Here is a 16,254-nt window from a genome sequence, read left to right as displayed (position 1 = left end):
TCACACCCCGCTGGCGCTGCGGGAGGCTAGAGGCGGGCTGCGGCCGCGGGCGGTACCGGGCAGCAGTGCCCGGTTACAAGCCGGGTTCCCAGTGCTCTTTACTGGGGGAAACCACCCACAATTCTCCCCTAAACCCCCCCCCCGGTAGAGCGGAAACGGGACGTTCGTTTCCCCAGCCGCAGAACGGCGGGTTTTAGTGTTGTACAGCAGGGGCCCCTGTAGCCACGTTTCCAGTACCCAGCCCCCACCCACCCGGGCTGACAGGGGCCTCTCTCAGGCAGCTGGTGGTTCCATTCATCAGGATAAGGGAGGCTCGGATAAATAGGGTTCTGCTGTATAGATTTTTATTTTTTCACAAAATGTAAAGATGCTCCGTAAAAATTCACAGCCACGGTTTTCAGTCGCAAACGGATTTCTGTGATCCCTAGTTATAACTAGGGCCCTACCCAATTCACAGCTATGAAACACACATCACAAATAGTGAAAGCTGGTCTTTTGTGTGCTTTTATACTATACTTCACAGAGGGAGACCAGGATTTCTCAAATTAGGGGTCCTGACCCAAAAGGGTTCATAGTATTGCCACCCTTACTTCTGCACTGCCTGCAGAGCTGGACACCCAGCTCTGAAGGTAAGGCCCTGCCCGCAGCAGCACAGAAGTAAGGGTGGTAATACCATACCATGCCATCCTTAGTTCTGTGGGGCTGCTGAGGGCAGCTCTGCCTTCAGAGCTGGGCTCCTGGCCAGTAGGTGCCATGCTCCAGCTGCGAAGGCAGCAGGGCCACCCGCATCAGCACAGAAGTAAGGGTTGTATTACTGCAAGCCGCCCCCGCCTCCAACCCCTTCATGGGTCAGGACCCCTAACATTACAACACCATGAAATTTCATATTTAAATAGCTGAAATAATGAAATTTACAATTTAAAAAATCCTATGTCCATGAAATTGACCAAAATGGACCATGAATTGGGTAGGGTCCTAGTTATAACTCATTCATTCCACCCCAGTAACCATGATCAACTGGACAGCCCCTGCTACTCCAGCCACATCCATTTCCATAGCCCAGCGACAGAAAAGGAGAGGTGGAATGGACTTCAGGAGGGCCTGAAACTCATCACCCTCACACTCAGCCACAATTATGCTAAAACACACTTATCCGCTGGGGTTGGGATGCTGAAGAAAGAATAGGGTGCCCTAAGCCCTCTAGCTATGGCTGCAGCCTCAATGGTATAGAGCACAGGTTCCCACCTATCAGGTGCCCTACCCCCAACTTCTACTGAACTGGTGCTTTAGCCCCCTAAGTCCGAGCAGCTAATTATCACCTGATCTATGCTAGAGGCTCACCACCTCAGGCAGGGGCCGCTCTTGTTGTTTGTACAGCAATAATCATGCTGCTGGCTACTAAATGCCAATGATTATTTCCAGAAGGCAGTGAGCATGGGGGATTGGGGCCTCAGTACCCCATTTCAAAAGTCCAGAGCTAGAAGTAGTTTCAGTGCTGCTCATGTATTTCCTTTCCCAGTGCTGCCTCAACTAGATAAGCTATTTATGTTCTCCACAGAGGGTTGCAGTTGGGGGGTACTGCAGCCAGTTTTAAGTTTAGACTAACAATAGCCTTGAAGACGTTATTAGCCTCTGTCTCTTTATCCTCCTTTTACAAAGAGGGAAATGATGATCCTGACACATTAGTCATTTGTAAAATGCTTTGAAGATGAGAAAGGGCTGAGTAATGATTCTTCACTATGCCACATGCATGACTATATGCCTACAGATAGAGCACTGACCGCTCACGAAACCCAGAAAGGATGAAAATTGGCCTGCAGAAAAATTAAAGGGTTAGAACAAAGAAATGTGTTTCATGTTGACAGTGGTAATGCTAGTTACATAACCACAGCTCTATTTATATTTTAGAGGAAGGAGGGCTGCGCATTCTACCTAGCACAATGGATTTGGAGAAGAATTCATTCTGATGCAACATTTTGCTGATACTAAAAATATGGTTACACAGCTGGTCCACAACTTGTTCAAAGAGAGGTATTGTACATGTCCATTCTACTTTAGGTGTCCCGGCGCCAGAACTGGATAATTTTTTCCCACTGTGGTACCTGTCGGGACAACACATGCACCCTCTACCCACTTGTGTTGCTTGTCTAGAGAATAATGGGATAGAGCTGCCTTGAGCCATCTCAGTTCCTTCTCACAGCAGAAGCCAATGTACCTAGCAACGATGATGCAAATGAAACAAATAGCAGCAAGGTATACCCTGAATGAACTGACAGAACAGTTTTCAGATGAAGGTAGTCCAAGATAAAATGAATAGCAGCCATGGAAGGAATTCCTCTATCAGGACCAAAATGAAAACCTTTTCCATTTCATAAGGTCTGTATATCTTGTAGAAGACTTTCTGGTATTCAAAGGAACACTCCGAACTGTGGCAATCTAACCACTTAGCATCTGGGCAGTTTGATGCAGACTGACAGGGCTGGGATGCAGTCTGGCCACGACCATGTGAGACTACATTCAGAGTCAAAGGGAGGGGAATTGGATCTCAGAAGTTCAACAGACTGAAAAACTAATGTTGACAAGGCCAGGTTGGTGCTATTAGGATTAGACTGGCATGGTCCTGTCTGATGTTGGCTAATACTCTGGGCACTAAACAGGATTGGGGAAAGCATAAAGAAGCTTGCCCTTTCATAACATCAGAAAGGCACCCCTTATTGACCCAGGGCTGGGGGTCTCCTGTCAAACAGAATCTGTTCTAGCAGGTGGCAAACAGGTCCAACTCTGGTACATTCCACATATAAAAAAAATGGACTTTATGATGCCGGATCTGAGAGAGACTTGTGGTCTCTGATGAATGACCTACTGAGTCTGTCTGCTGGTGAATTCTGAAATCCCAGGAGATTACATGCTTTCAGCAATATCCTGTTCTTCATGCAAAAATTCCGAAGGCCCAATGCATTTTGGCAAAGGGGGTTAGATTTGGCCCTCTCTGTTCATTGAGGTCAAAAATCACCACTGTGCTGTCTGTGAGAATCTGCACAGAGCAGCTGGCTATGTGAAGAAGAAATACTCAACAGGCCAGGCATATAGTCCAAAGCTCCCAGATACTGATGTGACTGGTGAGATCCTGATGTGACCATAGACCCTGAGTTCTTAAATTTCACAGAGGTGCCCCCCAGCATTCAATACCCGGTATTGAAGCATCTGTGACTAGAGCCACTAAGGGAAGAGTCAGAGCAAAGGGAACTCCATGGCATATTCTGGCCAAGTCCATCCACCAGTTCAGGGAGGACAGGAGAGTTGAATGTACATGAGTGAGCATATCCAGCGGATTTCAGGAGGGACTGTTAACTGACTTCAACCACTGCTACGTGATCCAGAGGTAAGCTGAAGTCACGTATGCACAATCTGCATACTGAGTCACGTATGTGGTAAGCTGACATGTCCTAGTAGTCTCAGGCAGTTCCTCATCATTGTGGGGATGCAGTGGCTCTTGGGAGAGGCCAAGTGTCTAGTCAGAGCCAGAGAGACACCCTGAGTCAGCCCCCCTCATGAGACTGGTAAAAACTGATTTGTCTTTGAAGACCCAAGGACTGGAAGAGAGACTGATCCCTCTGCCCCCTTTCTTGCACCTGCTGTCCGGACTGTCCATGGAGCAACCAGTCATCCAGGAATAGATACACTGGGCTGCCCATCTTTCAAAAATGTGCTGCCATCACTGTTGTGCATTTTTTGAGAACTCGGGGGGCAGAAGACAGGCCAAGCAGAAGGTCCATGAACTGATGAATCTCTTCTATTACAAATCTTAAGAACTTCTTGTGACTCTGGCGTATAGCCACATGGAAGCATGCATCCCTCGAGACGAGGGCACCAAACCGGTCATTAGGAGACAGGTCTGAATAGTAGAGGATAGCATAACCATACCTTTTTTCTTCTTCTTTTTTTAAATTGGTTGAGATTTTGCAGGTCCAGAATGGATTTGAGGCATCCCTTGGCCTTTGGTATGATAAAATATTGGGAATAAAATCCCTCCCCTGAAGGCAAGGGGGAACTTTCTGCATGGCCCATAACTGCAACAGAGACTGTACTATTTTAATCAGTATGGGCTTGTGGGACTGGTCACTGGAAAGGGACAGGGAATGGGAGGCATCTATGTGAACTGTAGAGTATATCCCAGTTCCACTGTGTTGGGAACCCACTGGTCTGATGTGATCCAACCCTTAGGAAGTGGAATAGCCTGCTGCCAAAGGGAGAGGAAATCTCCATGAGAGGTTCACTGTCCTCAACCAAGAACTCAAATAGACTGCTTTGAGGTGGAAGAATGTCTAGTGGTAGCAGATGATGGAGAAACATGGGGAGGCAGTCCCTTTTTCTGAGACCTCTGAAATCTCTTGGAGTAATTAGGTTGCCATAGTGGATAAAGGGATCTCTTTACTGGACCGGAGGACGAAAATGCTTCCTCTTCCTCTACAGCAGGGGTATAAATCCCTGAAGTCTTCAGAGTTGTCCTGGAATCTTTTAAGAGTGCAGAGCCTTGTCAGTTTTGCCAGAAAAACTTGGGCCTTCACCAGCAAATCTTCTATCATCTGCAGCACTTCAAGCAGAATTCCTGATCCCTGGAGTCATGAAGCACAATGCATAGTAATGGTCATGGCCATGACTCAGGCTGTTGAGTCTGCATTGTCTAGTGCAGCCTGTAAAGAAGAGTGGAGAACTGGACAATGCTCATTAATTAAGGCCTTAAACTCCTCTTTTGTCTCCTCTGGTAATTTGTCCTGAAATTTGACATTGCATCCAAATGTGAATAGTCATACCTGGCCAGTAATACCTAGTGATTTGCGATTCTAAATTGTAAGCCAGATGAGGAGTAAACTTTTCTTCTAAATAAATCAAGTGTTTTAGCTTCTCTTTCCTTGGGAATGGATTTGTTCATTAGTGTCTTGAATTTTCATTCACAGCCACCATCATCGAGCACCCCGGGTGGGATGTGAATAAAGTTATTCACGTCCTTGATACCTCTTTTCAGGGCACTTATCTGTGGGCACAAAGTCATCTCATTAATAGACAGAGCCATTCGAGCTGGACCAAAAGAATGCAAGATGTCCACAAGCCAAAGAGGATTATCTTGCACTAATGCAATCTGGATCCTCAGAGTTAGCCAACCTCTTCATGAGCTCCTGGTATTCCTTGTAATCATCAGTGATTGGAGTAGATGACCTAGATACAGTAGCTTCATCTGTGGAGGATGAGGTGGTACTCACTGGAGGCACGAAAATGTCTGTCTGGTCCAGTGGATTAAGAGCTCAGAAGGGAAAAAAACTGGAGCTGGAGTTAAAACCTCTCTCACCTGATGGGTAGCAATTTCAGCACAGAGGATGGTTCTGGCCAGAGACCAGCACCCAGGTGGAGATCATGTGCCAGCATCCATGAGGACAGGACAGTACCCATAGGTGAAGAGCACCTGGATGGTGATCTTGTGCCAGCATCAGCACCAAAGATGGTAGCAGACTGAGAATAGCACCTCAACCATCTTGGAGTTTGGTGCTGAGGAAAAATTGCCCTCGAATCTGGGGGAACTCAGAAGGGTAAGTGCTGCATCTGGTATAGGATTGTGGCCCAACCCCACAATAGTGTTTCTCTCAATCTGTGTGTATCTCATTGCCAAGAGTGCGAGCTGTGCATTGAAGATAGAGGAGATATATGGATGGGTTGTAGAAAAGAATTCTGATCTGTAGGAACTCTTTCAGAATCAGATTAACAGTCCACTTTAAGGTACCAGGGCAATGTAGTACTAGAGGAATAGGTGAACAGGGTCATTGCCAGTGAGATGATAGTGGTACCAACAAACATTCAAAGGTACCAGGTGTTTAGCTTGGTGGACATCAACACCACAAGTGGATGGAACTGACATGGTGAATTTCTAGACACTAAATTTGGTTAAAATTCATAAATCACAGTACATGATCTAAGACTTTCCATATCCAAGTCCATGCCTGTTAATATGTAGGCTATATAGACCTTATATATAAAATTAATGATTATTACACTAATGGCTGTCCTGCATAGGTATATTGAATAACCCAGAAAATTACAAAGTAGGAATCAAATACTCAATACTGCAGATAACTCCTTAGGTTAATTTCTCTCTCTCTCTCAACTCTCCTCCCCCACCCCCCGCCCAATAAACTAACATCTGTGAAGTTGTAGACAGACAACTTAGATACAGATGTGTGCCTCTATAAAACAATTGGGTATATTTGGTTTCAAGTAAGTCAGTGGACTCAAAGATTTAAGCAATCCCGAGAAGAGGTTACCTGTCAGCAAGTTGCTCAGGAAGATAACAAGGTTTCCAGTTACTGAGGTCTTCAGGGAAAGGTTTATGAAAAACAACTTTTCAGCATAGGCAGAATACAAGCAATACGACCAGGATACATTTTATGTTTAATCCATTTTACTGGAAGTGTCTGTCTATACTTAGCATATGCAGTGTTGTTGCAGCTGTTTCCCAGACCTGAAGAAGTGCCCAGTGTAAGCTCAAAAGTGTGTGTGTCACACCAACAGAAGCTGGTCCAATAAAAGATATTACCTCACCCACCTTGTCTCTCTATAATTAGAGTGTCTTTTCACCTCAGCTGGGAAGTTGCTTATCCCGGATGATTCCCAACTGATGGGATAGCCTGGATAATGGGTGTCCAGCAGAATCCTCAGGTTTCTTCTACCTTAAATCTGTTTAAGTACATCTGCTGCAGGCAGTAGCTTCCTTCAGGTTCCATCTGACTGGTCTCATGTCAAGAAAATCTGGTTTTTGGCTCTTCAGAACCATATTCTTCAAATACTCACTTGTCCAGGAGGATTTTTCTCTAAGATAGTTACCATAGTCTATAGGTTAGTGAAGATTAAAAAGGATGAAAGTTGTTAGGTATACTGCAGTAGAAGAACTTTTAAAAGGCTCCATTCTCTGTGCCCTGTTCTTGGTAAGTCAGAGATACAGTAGTGTGCTCTATACCAGTGGCTCTCAACCTTTCCAGACAACTGTACCCCTTTCAGGAGTCTGATTTGTCTTGTGTACCCCAAGCTTCACCTCACTTAACTACTTGCTTACCAAATCAGACAATAAAATAGTGACAGCACACTATTACTGAAAAATTGCTTACTTTCTCATTTTTACCATAGAATTATAAAATCAATTGGAATATAAATATTGTACTTACATTTCAGTGTATAGTATATACAGCGGACATAGGCTGTATAAAATTTTAGTTTAAACTGACTTCACTAGTGCTTTTTATGTACCTGTTGTAAAACTAGGCCAATATCTTGAAGAGTTGATGTACCCCCTTGGAAGACCTCTGCATACCCCTAAAGGTATGCGTACCCCTGATTGAGAACCATTGCTCTATACCCAGATGGGTAAACTATGGCCCGCAGGCCACATCTGGCTGGGAGGTTGGATAAGGAGCAGGGGATTCCATGGGGCAGTCAGGGGACGGGGCGGTTGGATGGGATGGAGGTTCTGCGGGGGGGCAGTCAGGGGATGGGGAACAGGAGTGGTTGGATAGGTGTGGGAGTCCTCAGGGGGCTGTCAGGGGGTGGGGGTGTGGATAGGGGTTGGGGAAGTCAGGGGACAGGGATAGGGGGTGAGGTCCTGGGGGGGCGGTTAGGGACAGGGGGGTCCCAGGAGGGGCGGTCAAGGGACAAGGAGCAGGGGGGGTTGGATGGGTGGGGGGGTTCTGAGGGGGGTAGTCAGGGGGCAGCAAGTGGGAGGGGGCAGAGGTCAGGCTGTTTGGGGAGGCACAGACTTCCCTACCTGGCCCTGCATACAGTTTTGGAACCTCGATGTGGCCCTCAGGCCAAAAAGTTTGCCCACCCCTACTCTACACTAACTTTTCAGCCTTTCTAACCTTCAGGGTAATTTGAACAGTTAGAGCAGCACAGTCTCTGAATTGTGTGTATGTCTCCCTTTTCTCCTGCTCAAAACTGGTTTGTCCCCTTCTGATGATTTTCAGGACTAACTCCTCTTTTACAGATTTGCATTAGGTGTGTTGATAAGTGGAATCTCTCCTCTACTATTTAAGAGACAAGTAGCCACTCGTCCTTCTGGAAACTTTTCAATGGTAATTTATTATGTTTTAAGACATTAAAAAAAATCTTAGTATTTCAAACTTTTCACCATTCACACTCGGGAAGCAGGACACCCCTACTTTATGGTAGTGACTTAGGCTTCTCTTTCTTGCTATTAAAAAGAGCATTTCTTGCAAGCTTCCCCAACAAATCAGCCAGGTAGAACCACCGCCACTCCTAACCTAAGGCAGGCATCCTTTTCTGCACATTGCCAAGTGTGCATCAGTCTGCAATGCCTATGCAATATAGGATGGCTGAGGGAAACAAAGTGTTAACTTCCAAGATCTTGCTGCTCAGTGTTTTCAGTCCTTCTGCTCACATTGCTCAGGCAAGGAGCCTGTATATGAGCTTCTCTCCTACCGCATTCTCCTCTCACTTCATTTCTTTTTTGTTGCCCAGTGTGATCACACTTTCCTCCTCCCAGTTTTCATTTCATATCAGTTAAGTGGCAATTGACCATTACGAACCTACAATCCAGTAAGGATGCTTTCATTTTTTTTTTTTAAAGTAAAATTTTGGACCAATTGTAACTTTCAATATGTGGAAAACTTAAAAGGGAAACATTTAATGCATCTTTTGTTCTATTTGTTCTCTGTAAATTTATGTAATGCTCACTTGGTTTTTAGAAGCACTGAGCACCCAACAAATCCCAAGGCGGTAAGGGGAGCTGCAGGTGCTCAGCATCTTTGAAAATGAGGACACGTAAATGCTTTCAAAAATTTTTACTAAAAAATAAAACCTTGCTGTTTTGTGGCACTGGGGCTTCATGGTGAATGAATTGTATCTGCTTAAAAAGAGATCCAATTCCCCAATTTCTTGCTGGGACTAGGTAATGGACATGGAGTTTGCATGTTTGAAAAGACAAGTTTGAGTAAACGCTGACCTAGCCTTGTAAAAGTTATGAGAACTTACACAAGATCTACCTGGCCATCCGTATAATGAAAATATTTTTCACTTGCCTGTACAAGAAGCAGCATTTGCTCCTGTCAGGGCAGAGAACAAGAAGTTTGCAATGTTACCTCTAATGCTAAAAGTCTCAACTCAGCCAAAATAAGACCAAGCATTTGGTTTCCCAACAATGCAAAAAAAAATTTAGAAAACCCTCTGACACGTATGTACATAGTCATGAGTTTAAGTGCTAATTACCTTTTGGTCCTAGACCCTGCCAGGCATCACTATAAATGCTACTACACTGATTGAGCCACTAATCTGCCTTCCAACTACATTACTGGATTTCCTGTGCCTCTTTACTTCTGGTTACATTTTTGCCATCCACTTCTGCCTTCTGAAGACGAAACATGTCTGACCTGATTGAGTACGTGTGTAATTGTCACCATCTAGTGGTACCAGTGCACTGCTACAGTTACTGACGATTGTTTAGAACAAGTGGTAGAGGCCTTTTAAGGCCAAAGTCACAGATTCTATCTCCATGTTACAAATTTGCATCATAGTAATTGTGCTGTCCATATAATTATTGATTTTTTTTTCCCTGTGGAGACTATGTTCTTAGACCTACCTACCATGTGACTGACCTCACTTCTGTTCCACCACCTCATTCAGAAAACAGGGTGGGCAAATAATGCAAGAACTGGAGTTACGTAAGTTATAAAAATAATTCAGAATATTTATAAAAAATTAAAATGAAAAAATGTAGTGCAGAAAAGGAAAGTTGCCTTATTTTTATCTCACTTCACAAACTACTGTACATGCACAGGAATCACTTCAATTACAGAAATGTAGCAGGTTTTAAAACAGCAAATACAAAGCACTTTTAGAGAGGACGTGGAGAAGGCACCCATCTTTAGCTGAAAATAGAAAAGAAGTTTTAGAGAATCAGAATGTAATTCCTGGGCTGCAATTTACGATGCTGGTAACGTGCTTAGTACTATACAATTCAAAAACTGAACTCTCTGCTTGAATGTAAGAGTTCTCTTCCAACTTAGCACTCTCTATGCAGCAAGCTTCGGTCAAACTAACAGGAACACATGCAGGAAGGTGAATTATTTCCCTTTAGTGGTTTACTTTGATATAACAAAAAAAACCCAACAACAAATGTCACTTTTAGTTGTCATTCTTGACAAGCAGGAAGCCATAGTAATGGAGTTCTTTTTGGGGTGGGGAAGGATCATTTCAAGTGTTGTGTTGCCCTGTATACAAGGCACCAATTATCATTTGAACGAAGCAGGGTAAAACATTTAAAAAAGGAAACTCAAGAGTTAACCGTTCAGGAGAAATCTTTTATTTTAAATATTTCAGTTCTGTGTGTGTGTTAGAAAAAGCATATACACAGAATTGGTTAGTCAAATAACCCCATGTCTTCTCCAAAGCAAGCCAAGAAACAGTGGCCTTATGCAGTCTAATCCACCCACATTCTATCACCCCCACTCCAAAATAAAAGCTATGGGATAAGATCCTCATCTCATACCTGATCAGCACCATTGCATCGGTATTCATGTATTTTCAATGTACAGAAATGTTAGCCCCTTCATGCTTCAATACAACACATTTAACTTAAAAGCAGAACTTTAAATTATTCTCTCAAGGGCAATAATCAACTCCAGATCACAGAATTTCTAGCACCACTAAAAATGATGAAGCTATTGCCCATGTAAGTTACTTTTAAAATACAGTTTTAGTACATTTACAGCTGGTAAAGAGTTTGATGCCAATGGAGACCAAAATCTTTAACCACGGAGCAAATAGACACCGGCAGGGGCAGTATAGACTTTATACACACACACACACACGCACCCCCGATCAATGTTCCCCCATGGTGAGATAAGGATAGAGCAGCCTCAATGGAGCATTCTGTCTGGGTTAAAACTTTCAACCCAAGGGTGCCAACTGTGATGGCTTTTATTTCACATATCCTATTAAAAATTATCCAATATTTTAGCAATCCAATCTTTTGTAATCCAAAAACCCACTCCCCTCCTAGAGTAGATTTTTTCACGGTGTAAAAGTCGCTTGTAAAAACACATTCATGGCTCAGCCTAGAAACAAATTTTTGAAGCACTTGATTCTGCAGTTTCTCTACATTTAAATTCATTTATTGTTTTTAATTTGCATATTCATTTTTAGACGTTGGTTTCAAAGATTCAGCTTCTTATATCAGCAGGCCCACAGTGGAGAACAGACTGGTGCATGTGCCAGAAAAAGAGTTTAACCAGCAGCCCTAACAAAGACAGCACTGAATTTCAAGAACCAATACTGTGTTTTACAGATCAACTAACAAGCAGCATGTAACTGGTAGCATTTATCTATATTGTGCTAACACTGTCTACAGATTACAGCAGGCATCTTTTAAAGAGATCATTAGAATTCCAGAAGATAATATATTTTGAAAAGTTAGCATTAATATTCAAGATGCATGAATTTAAACAATTGCTGTTTGAGGATTTTTTTATATATATCACTCCCATTGTGTACTTTGGCTCACTTCCCTCCACTTCATAAAACAGATTACAGTACATCCTTCTAATTTACACATAAACACTCAAATGTTGGTTCAAGAATCTGTTTCAGTACACTAGATGAAAGCTCTGAGTGGTCTTTTAGGATGTAAAACCAAAAATAACTAAAAATGGGTGGTCTTTCTCAGTTGAGTTCACTTGACACTAGCCTGGAAATGGTTTTATTGGAGACTCATACATAGCAGCCAGGCAGCTCCACCCAGGGGAAGTTACACACACTTCTCCCCAGTGTCCCAATGCACATACAGCTTGTTAAGTGAAACATGGGGAGACATCACTAGAAGACTAGCCATATAGCATCCTAGCAAGCGCTCTGAAGCTGACCTCGGGAGTGGTTACATCACTGAACATTAGCTTGCCTTTTTAAATAACCATGTTTTCTCCCAGCAGTATACCTGAAAGACAAACTGCCACCATTCCTCCCTTCACCCAAACATGCACAATACAGGAAACAGGTGGAGGTTATATAACTGGTCGTTTCCAAAATGAAAACATTAAAGTGATGGCCAATCAACTTCCATTTTTCTTTTTAACTAAGCGCAGGCCATCTGACTTCAATAATGTAGCACTTTCACTTGCTTTATTGTGAGTTTTTTCTTTTAACACCAAGCTACTTGCATTGGGATACAATTCCTTATTCATTGGTATAAATACATTACATACAGCTAATGATTAAATCCAGCTAATATCCCATATTCACATATGAGCAACAAATCAAGCATATTTTGAAATCAACATTGGAAAATTGAGGCCGGAAAGAAGTCATGTTATATCATAATCCCACCCTAAATTGGTGTTTGGTCCCATTAAAAAGTAAAAACGACAAGAGAAGATTTTAAATGTGATTAATTCTATTTGGTGCTGAATTGTGGGTACTGAGCCACCATGTGTCAAAACATCTGATCAAGTTGCTGCAACTTAGTTTTCCTTCACTTTCTTTAAGTAGCGAGCTCGAAATTGCTGGTGTTTTTGCATTGTCAAGTTGATGACTACTGAGGTGGGAAGAAGAGAACAGATCCAGCCCTAAGAAATTAAAAGAAAAAACTCCAACTGTTATCACCTGCACCAAACAAATTTAAAATTAATCTCTTCTACATCTTCAAATGTGACAAAATTAGCACTAAGTACGAAAGAACAAGTGTCAGTCTCAGGATTTTAAAAAAGGTAATTAATGTAATTCAGCATTCCCTTTCCTCCACGGTCAGAGTACATGCAGAACATACTCAGGACCACACAAAATTAATAACATCCCCTTTTTCAAGGTAACTTACAGAAATGGCATGGGGCAGACATCCGTTGGTCCGGGACTGCAGGCCTACTGTGCAGAGGGCAGCTCTTACGTATGTTTCCGGACTGGGCTTATCGAAGGTTGGTTTCCGGATTTTAGACATTTTTGTAGCCACAAAATACGGTAGAACACTCTGCAGGGAGGAAAAGAGATGACAGTAAGTGAAGAGTATTTTCAGAAACGTTTCATGTACATCTACTGAACATGGCAAGAAGAAACAAAGTTCATATTGTACATCCTGGCTGGGGGTCTCTAGGTGTGCTCTCCAAGTATAGAGCTGCTGTCTAGCTAGCATTTGCTTCTGAGGCAAGAGACCCTGCAGTCCAACTGCCCAGCCCCTGGGACCACTGCCGTCCCCCTCTGCTCCCTCCCGGTAGCTTAAACACAACCTCTCTCCCAAAACTCCAAGACAGACAGACTTCCACAGGATTATAAAGACCATTGCTCTTTACTTAAGAGCATGACACACACACATCTCAAGAAAATAAGACATGCCTGTATATATTTCCCTTACCTCAGTTTCCTCATAACTATGGAGAGTTCTCTGGGCCTGGGCAGAGTGTTCTGGTGCACCAAAGATCCTTCCCCTACAGCCTTCCCTTCAAAAACATGGAGCCTTTCTCTAGGTCAGCTAGCTGCCTCTGACCTTGGCTGGTCAGCATTTAAAAAGGACCCATGCTACAAAAGCCTGCCTCCACTTTCTTCTTTCCTATCCAAAGCTTCCTGTTCAATAAGTCCCTTGAGTTTATGTGTCTCCCATCAACACCTGGTTCCTTTGTTCTGCTGCTGGTGTTTTTCCACTTTTCCTATCACCAGCCTCCGTAAACTAGGTAGGAGAAAACTAGTTCTCCGAGGCTCCAGCTAAACTGTTGTCCTCAAGGTCCTTCCACCTGAATAGACAGCTATTAAGTTTTAAAGACCCACCATACCTGGCCTGGGAGAAACATGCTCACAGCCTTGTCAGGAAGAGGTGGATTCCATATTTACACAGAGGCACTCCCTGACATTACAATTTCTTAACGTAAGAATGGCCATACTGGGTCAGACCAAAGGTCCATCTAGCCCAGTATCCTATCTTCTGACAGTGGCCAATGCCAGGTGCCCCAGAGGGAATGAACAGAATAGGTAATCATCAAGAGATCCTTCCCTGTCGCTCATTCCCAACCTCCGGCAAACAGAGACTAGGGACACCATCCCTGCCCATCCTGGGTAATAGCCACTGACGGACCTATCCTCCATGAATTTATCTAGTTCTTTTTTGAACCCTGTTATAGTCTTGGCCTTCACAACATCCTCTGGGAAAGGGTTCCACAGGTTGACTGTGCATTATGTGAAGAAATACTTCCTTTTGTTTGTTTTAAACCTGCTGCCTATTAATTTCATTTGGTGACCCCTAGTTCTTGTGTTAAGAGAAGGAGTAAATAACACTTCCTTATTTACTTTCTCCACACCAGTCATGATTTTATAGACTTCTGTCATATTCCCCCTTAGTTGTCTCTTCTCCAAGCTGAATAGTCCCAGTCTGATTAATCTCTCCTCATACAGAAGCTGTTCCATACCCCTAGTCATTTTTGTTGTCCTTTTCTGAAACTTTTCCAATTCCAATATATCTTTTTTGAGATGGGGTGACCACATCTGCACACAGTATTCAAGATGTGGGTGTACCGTGGATTTATATAGAGGTAATAGGCTATTTTCTGACCTATTATCTATTCCTTTCTTAGTGACTCCCAACATTGTCTGTCTTTTTTGTCTGCCGCTGCACATTGAGTGAATGTTTTCAAAGAACTATCCACAGTGACTCCAAGATCTCTTTCTTGAGTGGTAACAGCTAATTCAGACCCCATAATTTTATATATATAGTTGGAATTATCTTTTCCAATGTGCATTACTTTGCATTTATCAACACTGAATTTCATCTTCCATTTTGTTGCCCACTCACCCAGTTTTGAGAGAACCTTTTGTAGCTCTTTGCAGTCTGCCTGGGACTTAATTATCTTTAGCACTTTTGTATCATCTGCAAATTTTGCCACCTCACTGTTTACCCCTTTTTCCAGATCATTTATGACTACGTTAACAATCTGTACAATTTATGATTCTGATAATGCTGTGAAAACATATTCTCTAAATAGTTCTAAGTGTGTTTTCAGACAGTTTCTACATATATCTACTGAAGATGGCAAGAAGAAACAAAGTTCATAGTGTACATTAGGTGACCTGTAGCTAGCAGAATTCTAAAAAAAGGTATGAACTTTAGTTAAACTTTAAAAAAAATCTGATCACCTTTTGGTGAAATCACAATCTATCATGTGTATGCATGTGTATATTACGTATATACATACACACGCAAACACAAATAAATACAATCAGGATTCAAGAGCATTAATAATCCATAGCCATAAAACCCAGGGCTATGATGTTGTTAGATTTCACAAGCTGAAAAGAGTATTGGTCCTGATCAGTACTTGGACAGAAGAACTGCTGGGAGAATCCAGGTGGTGCAATAGTGGGGCTCACGATTCAGTAGGCAGACCTGTTACCGAACCAATGCCGCAGTGTGGCATTAAGGAGTGCGGTGATGGGTAAATCTCTTGCAGAGGATTTCAAATCAGGGTACTTGTGCTTGTTTATGGAACTTTGAGAATAGTGTCAGCTCCAGTGTTCTGAGCTAATTCCAATTTTAGGTAACTTCATTCTGTCTTCCCAGATTTCCTTGTTGCTTTCGTTGTAAAAGGAAGTCCATTTCCCATTCTAAAGTATTGCTAGTCGCTGTGTTCCATTCCTCAAGGAGGTACATTTCTGCATGGGCTGAAACAGTCCCATGCACACAAGACTTGATTGGGGAATTCAGGGAAAAGAATGGCTAATGCACATTGGGATTCCCCTCACCCCCCACGTGCATTTTTTAAAGTCAGCATAACAATACTCCCAGTGATCAGTTTATACTTTCAAGGCTCTTTGCAAATAAAGGGCTTAAAGACTTAGCACACAATTTTCAAATGTGGAGAAAGGCACTTTTATTAAAGTGGTCTGATTTTCAGAAGTGTAAATGCCTTCAGATCTCTTTATAGGTCAGCAACATCTCTGTAAAACCACACCACTCATTCAGGTATCTAAATATGAATTTATGTGCCTAACTTTAGGCACCCAAGTTTGAACATTTTGCCTGTACTTTTTAAATTAAAAGGTTCTACTTTGCATTTGGTGCCTTTCAAAAGTCTGCTGGAATTTGACTGACTATTTGGCAATTCCAAATTCACCAGTGAATAAATTCTCCAAAATCCCTTTTCGAGTCTCAAGGCTGTAAATCTTGCCAGCATCTTTTCCGTAAGTTTCATATGAAGTTTTGAGGACAAGCTATTTAAAGTAAAA

General features: G+C 42.7%; 1 protein-coding gene across 5 annotated transcripts in view; it reads right to left on the bottom strand.

The window, feature by feature from the left end:
- Positions 1 to 11,034: 11,034 nt before the first annotated feature.
- The window catches only part of HSD17B12 (hydroxysteroid 17-beta dehydrogenase 12), a 255,125-nt gene continuing 249,905 nt past the window's right edge, over positions 11,035 to 16,254 (bottom strand). For all 5 annotated transcript variants that reach the window (XM_074955307.1, XM_074955309.1, XM_074955308.1 and 2 more), the window contains 2 exons: positions 12,866 to 13,015; positions 11,035 to 12,617 (listed from right to left, as the gene is read on the bottom strand). In XM_074955307.1, the coding sequence (XP_074811408.1) occupies positions 12,513 to 12,617; positions 12,866 to 13,015 (255 nt within the window). In that variant the 3' untranslated portion in view covers positions 11,035 to 12,512. The remainder of the gene's footprint in view (positions 12,618 to 12,865; positions 13,016 to 16,254) is intronic.

This window comes from Natator depressus, chromosome 6 (assembly GCF_965152275.1).
Source record: "Natator depressus isolate rNatDep1 chromosome 6, rNatDep2.hap1, whole genome shotgun sequence".
Lineage (NCBI taxonomy): Eukaryota > Metazoa > Chordata > Testudines > Cheloniidae > Natator > Natator depressus.
This window is presented reverse-complemented; position numbering and strand designations above follow the sequence as displayed.